The following is a 22,464-nucleotide window of genomic DNA, read 5'->3' on the forward strand; positions in this document are numbered from 1 at the left end:
ATAAAATGGCCCCAAACATTCACTTGATGTGGGCAGTTGTAGGAAAAGGTTGTGTTTGGGTCAGTATTTGCAACAGATTTTGTTCAGGTCATTTCCTTGATTTAGCTGAACAAACCTGTATATATATATTGTAAATATTGAATAGTTTATTTTTCTTTATTGTTATTTTGTCGCTTTCACCTTTTTGCTGGATTTTTGTTTTCACTTTGTGTAAAATAAATCACTCTTCACTTTCACCAGCGGTATCTGTGACACTGTGATCCACCCGGTCAATCGTAACATGTATCATAGAATTTGTTTTGAACAAGATAAACTCTTAGACATGAAGGTTCCAATAGGGTAATTATTTGCTCCCCAAAGAACCTTTTCTTATAGGAACCTTTTTATTGTTTTAGCAAAAATTGATTGATTGATCTTGCTTTTTTTTGTTTTTTTTGTATTAATTATTTGATTACAGTTTATCCCATCTGAATATAAACATTCATTTTCTTTTCGGCTACTTGAGTATTGGTGCTGACCATGTCCATCCATTTATGGCCACAGTGTCGCCATCTTTAGATGGCTACTTCCAGCAGGATAACACACCATGTCATAAAGCGTGAATCATCTCAGACTGGTTTCTTGAACATGACAATGAGTTCACTGTACTCAAATGGCCTCCACAGTCACCAGTATTCAATCCAATAGAGCACCTTTGGCATGTGGTGGAACGGGAGATTCACATCATGGATGTGCAGCCAACAAACCTGCAGGAACTGCTTGATGCTATCACGTCATTTTCTAGCAAAATCTCTGAGGAATATTTCCAGTACCTTGTTGAATCTGTGCCACAAAGGATTAAGGCAGTTCTGAAGCTAAAAGGGGGGTTAACCTAGTACTAGCAATAAAGTGTACCTAATAAAGTGGCCGGTAAGTGTAGTAGCCTATACATTACAAAAATACTTTAGTGTTTTTAACCATACTACAGTAAAGTGTATCTTAGTGTATTATTGCTCCATATATTTATGTCTGTTTGTTAAAGAATGCTACAGGAACCACTAATGAATGTACTCTACTCCTGTGTGTTTTTTTTATGTGGCATATTTTTACAATTCAAGATCATTACTTTAATACGAATATAAAACTATTTTAGTTTAAAGTACTGTTAGTAAAATTAGTATAAAACAAATTTTTATTTGGTATGTCTTGGAATAACCTCCAGGTTTGCACAGCCCATTTTGAAGTCCCACCCACTTGGAGCTGGCTCCGACCTCCGTCACCTTAACAGGAAGTACTCGAGGTGTAAAGGTGTTGCTAAAACACTTTCTTGCCTCACAGTCTGGACTCATCATTTGGAGAATATGGTAGGTCTGATTTATAACCGGCGTTTTTTATGGAACAGCTGGAAAAGCTAGTCATAATTTACATCAACGTTAACTTACGATGTATTAATGTTACCTCAGTGACTACAAATGCTTGTGACGTCCTCTTGTATTTCACTAAACTGGCGAAATGGTGTTTAACCTGTTTAGTCCGGGTTTCTTAGGGCCGTGCGAACGTAGACAACTTTTTTATGAGACATTTATCAGATATTTTTATCTCTATGACGACTTTGTAAGTGTACAGTATGTATGTTAGTGTTATATCTCTGTGTCTATAAGTTTAACGTTATACGCTACTGTACTGTATTTAGTTACTGGACCATGAACTAAGGGTTAATCAGTGCAATTTTCAGTAATTTCTTGATATATTTTAACTATGACACTTGGAATTTTAAACTATCTAGATAAACAAATGGTGCTTCTGCTGTTTGTTAATAGAAAAGTTCACATTTCACATAAACAAATGCCTAAAATATGAATTCATGAACAATAATTGAGGTAAGGTTGAGGTATAAGTTGGTTTTATATTCACACATTCTTGACTTCATCCATAACAATACAATTTCTAAAAATAATTATTTGCAAATTCTAAATAGTCATTGGCTGCTAATTTAATTCCCCTATCAAACTACAGCAGTGTTCAGTCAATCAAATAGTGATAATGTTGTTTTGAAGTTATACTTCTATGCAATTTCAGACCCAGTAGTCAAATTACCATGGTAAACAATATTGGAATAGTTTAAATGAAATAATGTGAGAATATAAAACTTAACTTTTTCTCAATAAAAAGTGATTATATCACAGACACATTAATAAATGTTGTTAATTTCTAGATTATGTAGTTACACTTTAAATAAAAAGACTTGTCCGGGTTACTAATTACTAAGGTTAGTAAGTACTAGTCAACACCACCTAATTTTATGAAATATAAATTTGAAAGTCAAAGCTGTGTTTCACTGGATTTAAGGGTAAATCATTGCAATTTTGAGTAATTTCTTAATATTTTTTAACCATTAAACCTGGAATGTAAAACTATTTAGATAAACATATGCTGATTTTGCTGTTTGTTAATAGAAAAGTTCACATTTCACATAAAAAATGGCTAAAATATGAATTCATCAACAATAAGTGTAGTAAAATTAAATATTAGAGCTTTAAATCAAAGGGGAAACAAACACAACTCATTTTCAAACATTGGAGAGGATTAAAAGTCATTTCCAGTCTGTTTAAATTTCACTATTGAACTATACACAGATGTCAGTCACACACAACCTACATTTAATCCGAGAAGATTGAGGTATAAGTTGGTTTTATATTCACACATTCTGACTTTATCTGTAATAATACAATTTATAAAAATAATTATTTGCAAATTCTAAATAAGGAATCATATTAGCAGCCAATGACTAACAAACTACAGCACTGTTCAGTCAATCAAATAGTGATAAAGTTGTGTTGAAGTCAAATTTCTATGCTATTTCAGACCCAGTAGTCAAATTAGCATGGTGAACAATATTGAAATCGTTAAAATAATGAATGTGCGAATATAAAACCAACTTTACCTCAATAAAAAAACAGACACATTAATAAATGTTGATAATTTCTAGATTATGTACACTTTAAATAAAAAAAGACTTGTTTGGGTTACTAATTACTAAGGTTAGTTAGTACTAGTCAGCACCACCTAATTTTATGACTGGAAATAGCAATTTTTAGCAAAAAAGTAAGTCAAAGCTGTGTGTATTTTTCATTTTCTGGACCATTTTCACTGGCGTACACATGACACACTCCTAAATATGCAATTCACAGTTCTGGTTATATTGCAAATCATTATCAAAATCAAAGGGGAATCAACCCGAAAATGTGTGTATCCCCTGAAAAGGTCTTTAAAATGCTGTATGACTTGATTCTAATGTTAATTGTAAATGAAAACGAGTTACATAAGGACGTTTTACAAGGAAACATGCATGTCATTGCTCAAATTGTTCTCTGTTGTTGGAGGAAGTAGAAGAAAAATAAATGAATGAAATTGTGGAGTGGATAATTAACTTATGTAAAGTCAAAAATAAATAGGGGTCGAAGATCAACAGGCGGTTCAGGCTAAATCTGTAATGCAGATTTAGTTTTTCTCTATACATTTGAATGTGTCCTGGTTGATTTATTGCATGTGGGTGTTAATTCTGTGCAAAATTATACTGATAAAAAACTGAAAAGAAAATGAAAGGATGAATGAAATGCGATGGATAGTGATACTAGCCACAGTGACTGGTGGTCAAAAACGTTAATGTCAAGCCCTGCTGTCAAAAGACCAGGCCAAATTTAGGATTGAACATGCTTCTGTGATGTGGCGCACGTTTGAAGAATGCGTTTGTATTTCAGTCTTTTTCACAGACGGGAACAGCATGTCAGAGCAGCATATGGACCACGCAGAAGCTCATGCACTGATAACCCCCAAAACATCACACATCCATCCGGCATCAATATGCAGTCCAGGTGTTTCCATCAACCCACAGGCCTGGGCCAGGACTCACACGACCTCCTCAACCTGCAGATGAAGGTGGACTTCTTCCGAAAGCTGGGTTACTCTCCGCAAGAAGTGAAAGCTGCTTTGAGGAAGCTCGGCCTAGGGACGGACACTAATGCGGTTCTGGGGGAGCTGGTTCGTTCAGGGGCGAAGGCTGTCCCCCCTTCTGTTTCTAATAGTGATGATGGGGGCTCAGGATCATCCCATCGGGGAGGGGGCTCATCTAGAGGACAGGGATCTACGTTGGATGACGCCACTGAAGCTGAAAGTGACCTGAAGCCTATAGTTATTGATGGCAGCAATGTGGCTATGAGGTAAAGACTTTATTTTTTTTTTTTAGTCTTTTCTTAGAAAGAGGATTATCGGAAAGAGTGTTTGCATAATCATCTCTGTTGGTTTAACAAGTATGAACAAGTCACAAAGGGAAATTCAGGACAATGAGCTCTGGTTGTGAACAGAATGTAAACCCTTTCACTTTGGTTTTCTGTTGGATAATATTAGACGATATGAGTTTTTAAACATGAATATGACATTAAATAAATTAATAAATGCAACACTGTACCTAGAGCTGCACCATTCTGGCTAAAATCGCATTTTTTTTGCCTAAAATAATAAGATCATGATTCTGTAGATCTAAAGTAAAGGTTAATATGAGTGGGTAGAGCCGCACATTAAACAATAAAAGATCGCAATCTCAATTCGACCCCCTAGACGATCTTAATTCTGCTTTTCTACGATTCTGTCAATCATATTTTCAAGTTCAGGAGAGAAGAAAAGGCGGCCGACGTTGAGTCTTTTCATTGTTTCACATACATTGCTCAGCGACATTAACACCTCCAAATGATGTTGAATGAGTCACATACTGTATTCATAAGGTATACTTCACCTAAAAATGTCATTTTTGTCTTCATACAATTATGTTTTCGTGGCCGGGAAATCACACAAGTAAGCTGCTGACAGTGAGCAGAAAAGGCGCGCGCCCGTGCGCTCTACCTAATGATAGACGTGCGCACGTGCACTTTAGGAAACAGGACCTGCATATGTTGCGAGTAACAGGTAAAGGCTGATTTATACTTCTGCGTCAAACACCGACGTTTGCTACGGTGCTGACGCATAGCCCTTCGCCGTGGCCGTCGGCGTCGCTGACGTGCACCTCTCAAAAAATGTAACTACACGTCGCAACGACGCGTAGCGTAAGCTCTGTGATTGGTCGGCTTGGTAGCGCTGACAAGCCTGGGCGGGACAGAGAGCCGAGTGAATGGCGTGAGCCTGATGGAGCGATTGTTTACAAGTCTGGAGTCCCGTGAAGGAGCTCCGGATGGAAAGTTTTGTTTTGTGTTTACCTCATAGTTAAAGTTGTTGCACGTCCGCCGGTTCCTGCCTCAAAATGAGCGAGTTTGAGCCACTTGTACATCCCGGAAGTGTTCAGGAAAAACAAAAAAGCAGAGAAGAAACTTGACACAGAGGAACATTAACACTTTACTGCCAACTAGCGTTTCGGAAGTGTTAATGCAGACCAACAGAGACAGCGCGCAGAAGTTTAAATGCACAGCCACGCGAATTGCATGCGCCGTGAGTTACGCCGGTCACTTGACGCAGAAGTATAAACCAGGCTTAATACAGTTGTAAATAATATTCAGTTTGTGGCACTGAGTGATCGGGAGCCGTGCGGGAAGTATTAACAGTACTTAGCAGTCAAAATTAAAGTGTGCACATCATTTAAATAATCATATCGCATTTTAGAGTTATTTGATATAAATAACAAGTATTTGATATGTTTTTTTCTTTCATAGCGAACCCACAGTTTTGCATGAAAATAAATGTTACTACTATAATAAAACTACTCTAGCCTATGTAATGTTGAATATAATCTGATAATGGCAAATGTCTGATTTTACCAGTTAATAAAGTTGTCTAATATGACAGATTGCAAGCATATATCTCAAACATAATAATTCCACATCAGAATTATTATAAGTAGAATAGAATTATTTATAGAAACCAGTAGACCTACAACAAACTATTATTATCGATGTCGCCACATGTTTGTTTTTACCATACCTTTATTTTACATCTAGAGAATCTTGAGAAAATCGTGATCTTTATTTTAAGCAAAAAAAATTGCGATTCTCATTTTAGCCAGAATCGTGCAGCTCTATGAGTGGGATATTATTATTGTTATTCACAAACATATGGTAAACAGCAATAGGCTTTGTGTAGCTGTACTGTTGATTAAAATGCTAATTTTTGCATTTCGGCAGGTTTGGGATACTTTTTGGGCTGGAATCAGTCAGCTACATGTGGCTGTGTGCGCTTTCGGTTTCATTTTCACTGCTAAGAGCGTCTCCCTTCCCGCGCGGCTCCCAAACAATCACTGAGTGCCACAAACTGAATGTTATTTACAACTTCATTACGTGTTATTCATTGCATATGCAGAACAAATGCCAAATTCCTCCGTCAGAGATTAAACCTTGCATTACAAGTTTTTTGTTTTTTTTTTGTTTTTTTTGGAGTTTTCTTATTTTGACACATTAAAATATGTAGTTAAGAAATAACTCCATTCAGTCCATTGGTCCAACCAGGCCATTACAAAACATCCTTAGTGTTTAGCCCCATATAAGTCTAAAATGTCATTCATAATGGTCTTAAATGGGTCTTAAAAGTATTCAATTTGACTTGATGAAACCTGCAGAAACCCTTAATTTACTTTTGTAGTCACACTCTTAACTTTAACCCTTGAGCATAATATAGCCCTTGCCCAAAAAATAAACCTTATCCATCAAAATCCCTAACACTAGAATAGCATGTAGTTACACATTAAGAACATAGTCTTGTAGGTATTCAATGCTAGTACCTACTTCTTAAAGGGACGGTTTACTCAGAAATGGGCATTTCCCTCAGCATTTACTCTAAACATTTATAAATATCACAACAAATGTACACAAAACAAGAATGTTGGGGAAGAAGCAGCCATAGTGTTAACAACACCAACAACAACAGAAGAAAGAAACTCAACGGAGTTTGGAGCAAATGGAGGATGGAACACAACACCATGATCATTTTTCTGAATGCATCATTTATATGCATCATCTGAACTTAATGACAGAGCTTTGTGTTGATAGATAATATTTGACTGAGATGCAACTATTTGAAAATCCGGATCATGAGGGTTTAAATGATCAAAATAATAAAAAGAATTGCCTGTAAAGTGTGTGAATTAAACTCTTAGCAATCTATACTACTAATCAAAAATAGTTTTGGACAATTTGAGGATGAATAAACTATCCATGACCAAATTTTCATTTGTGTGTGAACTGTCTCTTTAAGGCCACCTCATATAAACCGTGACCTGAAAATCTATTTTTGAATCCAATTATTCGGAAATAGCAAGTCAGATTAACAAGTATCAACAAGTTGCGAATACAAAAGAGGATTTCTGCAAACCAAACAAACCTTTCCCAAAATGAAAACCATATACTGTAGCCTTTAACCATATGCATTTTTTAAATGAAATATCTAAACAATGATTTGAATGTCCCCAATGTCTTGACACACCGGTTGTTTAATAATTCAGTTCAGAAAGTACTAAGTAGCATGACACGAGTTACCACTTCCCATATTGAATTGCTCACATTGCCTTTGGGCTTTATTCGTAAACCTGCTTCTTCTGAAAGGGTTCGTACTTCCCCCTTTGTCTGCATGTGTCTCCGTTCACCAATATGCAAACAATATGTAGTGTTTTAACCCTTTTCGCCTTTTAGCCGCTCGATGCTCGACACAACTAGCAACATTTTTGGTCATGCATTCATTCTGCAAAGGTCACCGAGGGAAATTCTGCGAAAGACTTATCTTTTTCTTTTTTTGTTTTTTGTTTAGTAGATCCAATCAAAGAGAGATCAACATTTGTGTTTGACAGACTTTTGATGTTTTGGTATGTGTGACAACATATGGTGTAATGGAAATTGTCATGTTCTTTTGGATGAAGTCTTTCCTCATTTCTGTCGCTCTTCATGTTCAGTTTGTTTGTTTTTTCTACCTGTTGTACCAAAACCTCTCTTGACAGGCATCCTTCAGCAGCTGAACGTTGCATTCCAGCTGTCTTGAGGTTATCGCAATTTGTGATTATGCAAATCAGGTTGTGTTTTAGCCTTAAGCCTCCTTTCCATTGCACACGACAAGCGACAGACCGGAAGTCATTCATTTCCAACAAAGAGTAGTCCGGAAGCTTTGGAAGAAGAAAATTCGGATCTGACCGAATTAGACCGTATGCGACCGGATATGATGTATTGCAGTGTTGTTCAAGCAGGTCCATGTGCGCAAGATAAGAAATAGTAGTTGTTTTGGTTATTTTTTTAATCAGAAAAAGTCTATATTAAAAAACAAAAACATTTCTATTCATAATTCACAAGTAATAGAGTAATAAAATAGATTGTTTTTAATGTTGTCTTCACATTCCCCTCAATATTTTTAGCGGTCTATGAGTTTCTAGTATTCATTCATTCATTTAACCATGGTGAACGCACAGAGAATAATAGCTATTGCTTTTGCACTGATTTATTTCGGACACTGCGAGAACAGCTTCTCTCCCATGCTGCACGTCAGAACTGAAAGTTCTGTGCGACTGTCACAAATGGGAGAATTCCGACAGTCGTGTCCAAATGTCGTGTGCAGTGGAAAGGCGGCGTTATTGCTGTAAGCCGTTACAATGTTTAGACATCTATGACGGATTAAACTATCGAGTTTTGATTATTGATCTAAAAGAATTCGTAAAGATCTAAGAATCTGTTATCAATACTTTCATCGACATGGTTATCAGCTGGTTTCTTCGAGTTAGTTTGGTTTATTCCATTTATTCAAATGAAGAATTAGGGCTGGGCGATTTGGCCTAAATCAAAATCTCGATTATTTGAACTTTTTAGCTAGATTACCATTAGTTAACAATTATAAAATTTTTGCCCTCATAGTAGGGCTGTGCCAATTGTGGAAAATATCTAATCATTTATTTATTTATTTATTTCGGCAGATATTGTGTTTTCGATTTGATTTGCAATCAAACTTTGCAGTCAAGCTTCATCTCAATTATCTGAATTGAATTGTTAAAATGCTGTGAGTGTTAGTTATATTAACTTATATCAGTAAACAACTCTGAAATTGTACTCTGCTGTTGCTTGTTCCTAGATTGAGTGTCATTGTCAACTTTTAGTTGACTTATTTTAGCAAGACGCTCCTCATATAGACACCTGTGGTGCTTTTTTAGGCACTGGTTGTTGTATTTTCTCGTGCTGTGGCAATAATTCTGTGACAGCTCTTACAAATTCAATAAAACCTATGAATAGTGGAAAAACATCATCTTTAATTATGTCTTAAACCCACCACTTTTGCCTTGGCCTCTTCCTTTGGTTTTAACAAACTCACCCCTTCAAGTTTTTCTAAACTTTAGTTTAGCTGCAAAAATATTTAAGCAACAAAGGTGCTACAAACATGTCAGTACAGAGCAGCAGTTTTCGACATGCGCATTTAAGCATACTCATTTACCACACTAATGTAAACCTCTCTCTTTTACTGTCTCTCTTGTTCGTTTTTAGTCATGGGAACAAGGAAGTGTTTTCGTGCAGAGGGATTGAGCTGGCAGTCAACTATTTCCTTGACCGAGGGCACCGAAATATCACCGTGTTTGTGCCTTCCTGGAGAAAAGAGCAGCCCCGGCCTGATGTACCTATTTCAGGTAGAGACACTCCCTCAACACTTTTGGTAAAAAAAAAAAATGAGTCATCAGAGACCGGTTCTGAGATCTGAGAGGAGAAAACGCCCGTCTGACTACACTGACTCAAATACAGTAAAAAAAGAAAAGCATTTTTGTAACATTTCCAGTGAGCATACTTGCACGTAGTCACATACACAATTCAGAAAGATTTTATTAGTCTGCGATCAGTCTTGGGAAAGATGTACTTCAAAAGAGTAATTCATTGCATCATTAAACAAATGATGAATACAAATCAGACCCGGATTGGCCAAATGGGAGTACCTGAAGAGTTCCCGGTGGGCCGGTCTGTTATTTTGGCCGCGAGGGCCGGGGTTTCTAGCTGCTTGCACTCTCAGCAGTCGCACTTTTTTTTTCATTTATTTATTTATTTATTTGACCATAGCCTCACTCTTTTTATTCATCATTTTGCCGCAGCTCCGCTTATTTATTGTCTCGCAGCCCCATGAGCAAAATGCAGCCTGTAGGTTAATGATGATGTAACTATCACTATAGTGGTCAGCACGTTGCGTTACGGCGTCGTCGATCCGTGTTCGATCCTCACCTGAGTAATTCCTTTTTTTTATTTTTTATTTGTTAAGACATATAAAATTGTAAGGTAGTTGAACATTTGAAGTTCTAAAGCAGCTGTTTTCTTGAAAAAGACGTGATTGTGTAATTAGAAACTGAAAATTGAAAATGACCTTATTTTAATATAGTCAGTCGTGAACTGAGGTGGGCCGGTCTAATGCTTGAAACTCCAAGGCTGAAAAGGAGTCCCACTCCAGCCCTGATACAATTTGTATTCAAATTACCTTTCTAATATATATATATATATATATATATATATATATATATATATATATATATATATTACCTTGCAAAATATATTTGTACAATTAAAAAAAACAATACTTTGAATTGATTTATACAGAACTGTTGATGCAAGTATAAGCAACTGTACCAAAAGAAAAACTTTTCCTGCAGTAATCAAGTAGTCTAATTTCATTCACTATTCATTGGAAAGACTGTTTATAAAACAGTTACTGTTCAATCTTCTGTTCATTTAAGAATGAAATGTATATTGTAGTTCCTAATATTGTATGTATACATGAGTATATTCCAATGGTTTCTCAATGGTCGTGTGACACTGAAGACTGGAGTAACGATGCCGGAAATTAAGATTTGCATCAAATGAATGAAAGATACTCCCAAGTAAATAGTAGCAGGTGTTTTAAATTGTAATAGCATTTAAGAATTAATGTTTTACAATAGTTTATATAGATAGATAGATAGATAGATAGATAGATAGATAGATAGATAGATAGATAGATAGATAGATAGATAGATAGATAGATAGATAGATAGATAGATAGATAGATAGATAGATAGATATAGACAGACAGAAAGGCAGACAGACATACATACACAAAGAAAGGTAGGTAAGTAGATAGATAGATAGACAGACAGACAGACAGACAGACATTATTTTTTTTAGACATTAGTGTTCAGTGTGTCAGCTCTGAGGTGTTGAAGATAATCTTACTTGTTTCTACCCACACTGTCTGTCTTCTTTTGTGAATGCCCCCTGCTCGGATTCCTCAAATCAATTCGTGCAAAAAAAGAGCAAAAACAAAAGCAAGGCGAATAAGGAAGAGTTGCGTTTCCTGCAGGTTTCACTGGGAATTCCCCACCAGGAAGTTCCAGAGCTTTATCGCCTCCAGATTAGCTGTGAATCTTTAATGGAGTCTACAGTAGCGCTGTGTGAGGGATTATCATTGACCCTTTCCTGTTTCACAGATGATGCCCTGGTGTTCATTAACTAAATAAAGTCATTTACCATGTTAGTTAATATATGGGTTGGGGGGGGGGGTGACCTTTCTCTCTTTTATCGGTAATGGTCACACTTTACAATAAGGTTTCAGTAGTTAATATATTTACTAACATGAGCTAGGAACAATACTTGTAAAGCATTCAGTAATTATAGTTCAACATTTACTCATGCATTAAATTCATACTTGTTAACATAAGTTAATTCACCGTGAGTTAACATGAACTACAGTATTTTCATTTTCTAATGTGAACAAATACTGTAATAAATGTGTTGTTTATTGTTTGTTCGTGTTAGTAAGTGTTTAAATAACATAAACTAATGCAATCTTGCTTTCAAGTTCTGGGCTGCAGTTGGAAGGGCATACGCTGCATGAAACATATGCTGAAATAGTGGGCGGTTCATTCCACTGTGGTGATCCCTGATAAATAATGGGCTAAGCCAAAGGAAAATGAATGAATGAGGATACAACCGTAATGTAAAGTGTTACTAGCGTTAAAACACTCAAGTCCAGACATGAGCTTGTTTTAAGGAGTTTTTATACTTGGCAGGTGTTCACGAGGTCTTCATTTATTAAAAGTTGATAAATCAATTTACATAAATTGAAGGCCCTTAAAACGTATTTAAAGGCTGCATTGCAAGGTATTACATTTGAGTATAGCTGTATTCTAAAGTTTGCCTGAATTTAATCGAGATGCTGTGTAGTTTATGAAATTGATTTGACATCACGCTGCTTTGTTTACTGCTGTAAGCAAGGAAACACCATTATTCCTGCTGTTTTCTGTTCAAACCGAAAGTGGCGAGAGTGTCAAAGTAGCCAGAAGTCATTTCGATGGGAGCCGCTGTCAATATGCAGTGAGGAGCGGCACGTTTTCACCAGTGTGGGCTTCGAGAAGAGTTGAAATCAAGTCAGCTTTATTGTAATGAGCTATGACGCGGTTCAGCGGCAAACAGTTAGAGGATTCCAGAGAACATAGTCTTATGAACTTTGGTTCTTAGGACTACAGTTGTTCCCAAGGATTTGATTATTGCGATCACTGGATTTCCAATTATTTATGATGTTTACTTACAGGAACATACATTAAAATAAATTTACTGGTTCTATATATCTATTTTATTTTTCTTTAAAAAAGCGGGAATCTCATGGTAACTATAATGACAGTACAAAACAGTATTGCTCTACACATTTTAAGTGAGTTTAAAGCAAAGATGTATTATTTTTTATATAAAATGAAGAATATACAGCTTTATTGTACATTTGATTTCTGTGCCTGAATACTGGACATTTTATGCAGATGCACTATTCTACAAAATCATCTCAATCAGTATAAATTAATTCAAGTTATCTGCTGAAAATTTAAATATCGCAATCATACCTGTCAACCCTCCTGTTTTCCCCAGGATTCTCCCGTATTTTCCTGTTCTGTCCCGTAAAAGTATTTCTCCCGTATTTTCAGTCTTTCTCTGAAGGGTGGCAAATAAACAGTAGAGTCGAGCCTTCCTACACACAACCCATATCGCCGAACCACCAGTGGACACCCCATCCTCTTAAATGCGAGTCTGTTCTGTGCTTTTGTTTGTTCAGGCACGGAAACACTTTGAAATAAACATAAAAACGGCGCCATTCCTTTTCTTTTCATTACAGGTTCCGTCGGCCCTTCATATGCAATCCTCAAAACAGTCATATAGAGGTCCATGATTGTCAGCTGACTCGCTCCATAGTGATAAACAGACGCTGTTTCCTAAACGGATTCTGCACTCGTGATTTGAAGCGGAGCAAAAGTTTTTTGGTGCCTGTTTAAACAGATATACACATAATTAATAATAATAATATCTAAAGATGTCGATCTTGGTGTGTGTTTTATTTTTTTTCAATCACAAGTAATTTCGTCCTGAATGAGCATAAACAGTTAGGAAAGCTGTCGAAGGCTTTCATTATAGCGTTAGATCTGTGCATTTTTAAAGAAACACCTCTGTTATTTAATGTAATCAAATGAAAAAAATCTGAATAAATCATTCATTCGTTGCTCTTTAATCAGAATGTTTAAGTAATACAATGACGAAATGGCTAATGAGATTTGATTCTGTTTCATTATAATAGCTATTAATTTTAATAAGCTGCACTGTCTGCTAATGTATAATACTTATTTTTTCTTTTGTAAATAATAATAAAACATTACTGAACATTTAAACTTTTTATTTACAATGAAACAGCTCCAAATGAGCATATTTAGTAAGTTGGGGATTTTTTAAAGGGGGTCGGGGGAATCCCTTATTATGGTGGGCATATCCCTTATTTTCACATCCCAATGTTGACGGGTATGATCGCAATGTATGTTTTTTTTTCTAATACTGTGCAACACTTATTGACTTTCACGGTTTATTTATATTTCTTATGGATGTCAATGACTGCTAGCTTCCAATATCCTCTGAAATATCCTCTTTTGTGCGTAACAGAAGAAAGAAACTTAAACCGGTTTGGAACCACTTGAGGCTTAGTAAATGGTGTGTACATTAGCATTTTTGGGCTGAACTAAGTCCAAAATTCCATGTAATACACATTATGAATGAGATTAGCTATCTGTGGATGTTAACACAAGCCAAAGCCTCACACCATCATGTCTGAGCTTAAAAAATAAATAAGGCCTGAGGCTAAGTTGTTCTAATTACATAAATTATTACAACTCTTGTCCAATAGAGCACTTATGTTGTCAGTTTAGTTACCACACAAGAAGAAATATCAAAAACACAACACGATGAACTTTACACAGTGGTTAAAAAATGACAATATTGCAATTATTTTACTGTTTAAAGAGTTGAGGATGGTAATAAAATCATTTCAACTTTACACAGTGGTAAAAAGCACAATATTGTAATTTAACTATTTAGAAAGTTGAGAACGATCTAAATCATTTCGACTTTACACAGTGGTTAAAAAAAATCACAACATTGTAATTATTACTGTTCAAAACGTTGAGGATGATCATAAAATCGTTTTAGTTTTACACAGTGGTGAAAAAGAATCACAATAATGCAACTATTTACTGTTTAAAACATTAGGGATGATCATAAAATCATGTCACATTTACACAGTCGTTTGAAAAACACACAATTGTAATTATTTTACTGTTTAAAACATTGAGGATGGTCATAAAATCATTTCAGCTTTACACGGTGGTTAATAAATCACAATGTTTTAATCATTTAACTGTTTGTAAAGTTAAGAAGGATCATAAAATGAGAACAAAAAGCTTTTCACAGTGGATAAAAAAAATCACATTACTGCAATTTTTAAGTTGAGAATGATCATAAAATCACTTCAACTTTACACCGTGGTTAAAAACAACACTATTATAATTATTTTACTGTTTAAAACATTAAGGATGATCATAAAATCACTTCAACTTTACACCGTGGTTAAAAACAACACTATTATAATTATTTTACTGTTTAAAACATTAAGGATGATCATAAAATCACTTCAGCTTTACACCGTGGTTAAAAACAACACTATTATAATTATTTTACTGTTTAAAACATTGAGGATGATCATAAAATCACTTCAGCTTTACATGGTGGTTAAAAATCACAATGTTTTAATCATTTAAATGTTTGTAAAGTTAAGAAGGGTCATAAAATGAGAACAAAAAGCTTTCCACAGTGGATAAAAAAAATCCCATTACTGCAATTTTTAAGTTGAGAATGATCATAAAATCACTTCAACTTTACACCGCATTGAGGATGATCATAAAATCACTTCAGCTTTACACCGTGGTTAAAAACAACACTATTATAATTATTTTACTGTTTAAAACATTGAGGATGATCATAAAATCACTTCAACTTTACACCGTGGTTAAAAACAACACTATTATAATTATTTAACTGTTTAAAACATTAAGGATGATCATAAAATCACTTCAACTTTACACCGTGGTTAAAAACAACACTATTATAATTATTTTACTGTTTAAAACATTGAGGATGATCATAAAATCACTTCAGCTTTACATGGCGGTTAAAAATCACAATGTTTTAATCATTTAACTGTTTGTAAAGTTACGAACGATCATAAAATGAGAACAACAATAACAATCAGCTTTAAACAGTGGATAAAAAAATCACATTACTGCAATTTTTAAGTTGAGAACGATCATGAAATCATTTTAACTTTACACCGTGGTTATAAAACAAATCACAATACTGCATTTACTGTTTAAATCATTGATTTATAAAATTAATTTCAATCATTATTTTGATGGTCTTGTCATTCTATCAGTGAATTATACATGTTGTCTTTCAAGACGATGAAAAGGGTTTGTCTTTTCTTCCAGATCAGCATATTTTGGGAGAGCTGGAAAGGAAGAAGTTTCTAGTGTTTACACCTTCACGACGCGTCGGAGGAAAGCGTGTGGTCTGCTACGATGATCGTTTTATCGTCAAGCTCGCTCATGATCTAGATGGCATTATCGTGTCTAATGACACGTACCGTGACCTGCAAAGTGAACGTCCGGAGTGGAAGCGGTTCATCGAGGAGAGATTGCTCATGTACTCCTTTGTCAATGACAAGTAGGTTATTATGGTTTGGCATTTTACTGATAAGATCTTTGGTTATTATGAATCTGTCTCTACTTAAAGAAATTCTTGTTTTGTTAAAAATTTAATTGATTTTCTTTGTAAATCTATATCCCTAAATTTACTTATACCATAATATATTTTCCTGTTTTTTTTGCAAGAATTTTGTCATTATTTAAATAGAATTTTAATGTAATTTTGTAATGACTTTAATTTATAAACTGTAATTGATTTTTAAGCATTTTTCCCCTTAAGTTCATACTCGTGTTCTTTATTTTGTTCTCTTTTCTACTATATTTTTTCCTTTGAAAAAAGTAGATTATGGCAAATTAGGGCTAGGCATTCTGACTAAAAACTCCATTTCATGGTGTGATTCATTTTATCTCATGGTAACAATATATTTCACAGTATAGTTATTTAAAAAGGGAGCTTATACTGAAAAAATTAACAATAAGGGTTATGATAAATAAACTAGAATACTTTAGAATTACCATGTGTTTCTCACTATTTAGCCATGCCCACTTATGTAAATGTCCTGATATACACAGAAAAAAATCTATTGCTGTTGACAATTTATTTTATATATGTATATTTTTTATTCATACTAACATACTGCCCAGCCCTACTATTTTTCAAGACGGACACTTTTAGTAATCAATCATCTTAATGTATTGTATGATCTACTCATAATTACTTTATCTTGTGCAGGTTCATGCCACCTGATGACCCTCTCGGCCGTCATGGTCCCAACTTGGATAATTTTCTCCGGAAAAAAGCAATGTTGATTGACCACAAGCGTCAACTCTGTCCGTATGGTAAGCAGTTAGTTTATCAGCATCTATCATTGAGAATTTTATATTTTGGAATATGTCTTATGTTCTACTATACACTGTAGACCAGTTATTAAACTAAATTTCCAGGGTTGATAATTTAACAGTCCAAGATATTATACAACCTCAAATCAGAAAAAGTTGGGATGGAAAACGCAAATAAAAAAAGAAAGTAGTGATTTATAAATTTTACTTTGACTTGTATTTCATTGCAGACACTACAACAAATATTATTTAATGTGTTCCTCTTGGTTTTTATTCGTGGGTCTTTGTTGTCTTCGTTTCCACTGTGGGATGGTCCATCCTAGATGGCTCACAGCTCAGAGAAGTCGATGGCGCTTCTGGACACTGTTAACATAGGGCCTCCTTTTGGCACAGTACAGTTTTAACTGGCATTTATGAATATAACTACATATTGTGGTACTTGGCAAATGTTTGCCAAAGTAGTCCTGAGTCCATGTGTTGATATCACTTACAGATGAATGATGATTCATGATGCAGCGCCGCCTGAGGGATCGGAGATCATAATACTTCATTAAATGCTTGCGCTCTTGTCCTTTACACTCTGAAATTACTTGAGATTCCTTGAATCTTTTAACCATATTCTGCACTGTTGAAGGTGAAATATCAAAATGTCTTCATGTCTTTCTTTGAGGAACATTGTTTTTAAACATTTCAATAATTTTCTCACATATTTGTTTGCAAAATAGCGATTTTTGGCCAATCTTTGCTCCTAAAGGATTAGACCTTTCTTGGATGCTTTTGTTTGTGCCAAATCATAATAACAATGACCTGTTGACATCACCGGTTTCAAATTGCATGAATATTTAACCAATTTACCTGATAACTAGCCCTAATTTGCTCCTGTCCCAACTTTTTTTGCAATGTGTTGCAGGTCAGAATGACAGGAAATGATGTATTTTGACAAATGAAATTAAGTTGACCTGACAAAACACCAAATATTTTGTCTCCATATTGATTGCAATGAAATACAAGTCAAAGTTAATTTAGAAATCAATACTTTCTTTTTTTATTTGTGTTTTCCAAACTGTCCCAACATTTTTCTGATTTGGGGTTGTTAAATTCAAGATTGTGTGTTTTTAGAGTAGAACACAAGATTTAAAGCAAATAATGTGTTTTGAGAAAAGATATTACAAAATAAGTCATTTATGCTACAAATATAAAACAAATTTGTCCCTGCTAAATCCTATATGGACTTTTTCAATGTTAGTTCAGTGTGATTTAGTTAAAGTAAATAGCACAATAAACAATGAACATCATTAATCATGGCCATGCTTTGGATTTCATATTATGGGTTTTTCCCCATCACAGACAGTTAAGCCAGATTTAAAATCTTGTAGGCAAGTGATAAGCTTCCATTCAGTGATAAGGAAATTATATAATATGGGGTCTTTGCTTTGAAACATTTCATATTTTAGTAAATAGGATGCAGAGTAATTCTTTCTTAACTAAATAATGTTTGTTTTAATAATGTATGAGCATAATTTTATAAAATGCTAATGTTTGACTCTAGGCCATGTCTGACTCCGATCTAAAAAACATAATGGGTGTCATTTCTATTACCTATGCATTGAGATTTTTATAGATTTTAAGTAGCGTTAAGTTATTAAATTCTTTTTTAATTCATTTTTCAAGGCACTTATACAACACTTCTGTGCCTCATTGTGCCGTGTATAATAATGCTGCCCCAAAACCTAAATGGAGGTGGAATGGATTGAATCACCAAGACCTAATACAGCTGTAAACATTACTACATCTATTCTAACTATAGTGGTTTTATTAGTGTCCATGTCTATTATTTTTAAGCCCTTCCAGTAACTTCTTATGATGGCGAAATCACTTACCCAACTGTTCTTTGAGAGTGTGCCAAAGCAACAAGTAGACAGACATTATGCCAATAAAAAACATGCGACATGTCTAACAATACAAAAACATAGCTGAAATTATTCAAATAACTCCCTGCAGTAGCTTGTGAACACGTTTTGGTAATGTGTGAGGTTACCTGATCTACAACTGTCAAGCCAATTCTTCAGAAAAATACTCCATGTCTTGCAGAATCTTCACACCGTCACTGTAATTGCAGTCATTTAGCTACTCGCCCTGTTTTTAGCATTCAAAGTCATTTTGTATTTTTTTTTTGTGACAACTACACCACAGAATCTGTTTCTGCTCTCTTTCTGTTGGATAGTTATTAAAGGGATAGAAAACAAATCACTATTTACTTTAAGCTTGAGTGGTTTGAAATGTTCATGTATTTATTTTCTTTGGTTGAACCCGAAACAAGATAATCTAGGTGGTCAAAAGTATCAGGTTTGGTACGTTTTGGTACAAAATTTTAAAAATGTCAATTTCGCGCTAACATTTGTGTGTCTATTTAAACACTGCTAATTGGCAAAAAGAAAAGCCGCGTAGATCAGCTGATCTGTCAATGAGCTGACGTACTCGGGATCTGCTGATGGACCAACTGATATACAGTACAAGGCTTTTGTCTGTGTATCTGTGTTTGCACTTGGTAAAGAGTAGTGAGCTGATGACCTTCACAGCCAATCACAGTCATTTCTGTTGAGTGTGTGAATACAATGGACAATCAGCAGTAATTAAGTGCTAAACAGCGCTTAAATGTTAGCAGGAATTTATTATTATTATTTTTATTTCAGTACAAATTGAGCCGAAAGGCAAAGCTCTCTATTTACTGGTCAATCTACGTTCCTATTCTCACCTATGATCATGAGCTTTGGGTCATGACCGAAAGGACAAGATCTTGGATACAAGCAGCCGAAAGGGGAGGGAGGCAGGGCGCACCCTTATAGATAGGGTGAGGAGCTCTGTCACCCGGGAGGAGCTTGGAGTAGAGCCGCTGCTCCTCCTCATTGAGAAAAGTTGGTTGAGGTGGCTCGGGGATCTGTTTCGGATGCCTACCTAGGGAGGTGTTCCAGGCATGTCCCACTGGGAGGAAACCTTGGGGAAGACCTAGGACACGCTGGAGGGACTATGTCTCCTGGCTGGCCTGGGAACGCCTCGGGATCCCGCTGGAGGAAATGTCTTTGGAGAGGGAAGTCTGGGGTTCTCTCCTAAGACTGCTGCCCTTGCTCCCTGGCCCCGAAAAAGCAGTTGAAAATGAATAAATGAATACCAGTTGGTACCGAACTTGATACTTTTGACAACGCTATTCAATGTTGGTAAAAACCGCCATTGAAATCCATAGTAGAAACAAAAAATACTATGTAAAAGTATACCTTCGATTGTGTTCAGCAAAGTAAAGAAACTCAAACTGGTTTGAAACAAGTTGAGGATAAGTAAATGATGACAGAATTATGAGGTAATTTATCCCTTTAAGGATGGGAATCATATCTGTAAATTTCTAGAAACCTTGGTCATCTTTCTTAGGTAGCTGTGATTAGGTGTGAAAATAAATTCTGTTGGAACTCTGATGCAAACATTTGTCTTTTTCTCCTCAGGAAAAAAGTGCACATATGGGATCAAGTGTAAGTTCTACCACCCAGAGCGCACTAATCAATCCCAGCGTTCTCTAGCCGATGAGCTTCGGGAAAATGCCAGACTGTCTGGTTCTAAAGAGGACTGCAGAGTTTCTGGTTCCCTAAGAGGAGTATACCCAAGAAACGATCCTGGATCCTGCTCTCCCTCCCTGGAGCAAGAACTGGAAAAGAAGCTGAGCTTGGAGCCCGAGAGCTCTGACAGCAGGGATGTCTTGCTCCACTACTGGGATGATATTATGTCCATGAAAAAGCCCTTAAATACTGCACCGGTTGGACAATACAGTGCTTTGGGAGACAGAACCAGTTTGCATGCACCATATTCAAAAAACCCATCCATTTTCAGTTCCGACTCTGGGCTTGGGTCCTACGAAAGCCAGTTTTCAGAGCAATCCCAGAGTTTTGATGAGTTGCACAGGATTAGATCTGGTCATCCCCCAATGCCTGGTAATCCTGCTGTACCTGCTGGTGGCCATTATTATAACAACATTAGTCATTTCTCCAGCCTTCAGCCAAATTACACTGCTTACAGCTCTCTACCTCTGCCTAACCCTGTCCAGAGTTACAGTCTTCCTGCTTGTGGTGGCTGGTCTTACCCATACTACTTAACACAGGCGACCGGTTTAGCAGAGCCTTTAACAAGCCGTAGTTCCCAGTCTGCTGGTGTCTACGGAAGCCAGCAGCATTCAGCCATGACACAGTCCAACGCTTTCCAAGAAGAAAGGGAGGAGGTCAGGAAGAAGCTTTATGCCATTTTTAACCCACGTCATGTAAATAAAGTTATGGACATGTTCCCTCAGCTGAAAGATGCACAGCAGCTGGCTGCAGAAGTTCTCAAACTCAAATCCAGCGGAGAGTTCTTCTGATTGTTTAAAACTTGTGGATCACAGAAAAAGACTGCATGGCAGATGTTAAAAAAAGAGTGAGTCTCTGCACTCTCTAGAGGAATGCATGAAAATATTTGCCATAAGGGGACTAACAGCTTGAGCCTGAGGAAATTCCCTTAAAGAAACAGCCTTGTGTTTTATTTTTAAAAGGGTTCATAGTTGCTTAAGGGTGCTTTCACACCTGCCTTATTTAGTTCGATTGAATCGCACTAGAGTTCGTTTTTTCTTTTGGTGCGGTTCGTTTGGGCAGGTGAGAATGCAGCAATCATACTCGAGTGCGCACCAAAAGCGGACCAAATAAGCGTACCGAGACCTGCTTGAAGAGGTGGTCTCGGTACGCTTTCAAACGTACCCTGGAGCGGTTCGATTGTGGTGAGAATATGATCCGTACTAAAACAGGTCCAACCGCAAAAAGTACTGCGCCTTTTGGACTAATTCAGCTGCCGTAAGCCGATGCGCTTTGCATTATGGGATACACTGAAAAAAAATATTCAAAGATGATTCCTTGGATTTACTCAATTTTTTTACGTTAAGTGGTTGTAAACAATTTAATTGTGTTGAATTTAAACAAACAATTTAAGTTGAACATTATTCAATTTAATTTGATTGTTTAAATTCAACACAATTAAATTGTTTGCAACAGTTCTCCATGCAACACTTTTTTCAGTGTATGGAAGAAAACTATTTGTTGACAGCGCTTTACCAACAGAGAGAGAGAGAGAGAGAGAGGAAAACATGATGGATCGATGGTAATATTTCCGCAAGATGACCATGTCGCAGTTTAGCTAAATTTATTCACGCCTCCTCCTGAAGTGACGAGCGATGCATTAAAACACTGTTTTCCAGCCGCGGCCGCGCTTCATTCTCGAAATGTATAGCTTGTCTACAGCAGGCATACAATCAGTCAGCGCAGTCGTCCCTTCGTAGTAAAAAGCGACATTTTGTGTCTGCCGGTTTTGTTTACCTGCGGGAGTTCATTGGCATTTTCCCGCACGTGAATTCTGACCAATCAATAAGCAGTTTAGGAAATATGTTCGACAACATCTGGCCAATGAGAGATGTGGATTTTGTCAGATGACTGCATTTTGGTTTGTTTCAACTGGTTCGGACCAAAGCCAGCAGTGTGGTGTGAAAACAACCGAAAGACGGCAGAAGATGCAACAATGTATCATTTATTACCCTTGGTGCGGACCAAATGAAG

The 22,464-nt window shown here is 36.1% G+C and overlaps 1 protein-coding gene across 1 annotated transcript; it reads left to right on the plus strand.

The window, feature by feature from the left end:
- The first annotated feature begins 1,289 nt into the window (after nucleotides 1–1,289).
- Nucleotides 1,290–21,665, plus strand: zc3h12aa (zinc finger CCCH-type containing 12Aa). Its single transcript, XM_021466808.3, has 6 exons — nucleotides 1,290–1,343; nucleotides 3,741–4,199; nucleotides 9,471–9,610; nucleotides 15,791–16,025; nucleotides 16,740–16,846; nucleotides 20,341–21,665. Exons 2-6 carry the CDS (start codon nucleotides 3,844–3,846, stop codon nucleotides 21,240–21,242), a joined length of 1,740 nt encoding a protein of 579 aa, XP_021322483.1. The 5' UTR covers nucleotides 1,290–1,343; nucleotides 3,741–3,843; the 3' UTR covers nucleotides 21,243–21,665.
- The last annotated feature ends 799 nt before the right edge of the window (nucleotides 21,666–22,464 follow it).

The sequence above is a fragment of the Danio rerio genome, chromosome 16, assembly GCF_049306965.1.
Source record: "Danio rerio strain Tuebingen ecotype United States chromosome 16, GRCz12tu, whole genome shotgun sequence".
Taxonomy (NCBI): Eukaryota; Metazoa; Chordata; class Actinopteri; order Cypriniformes; family Danionidae; genus Danio; species Danio rerio.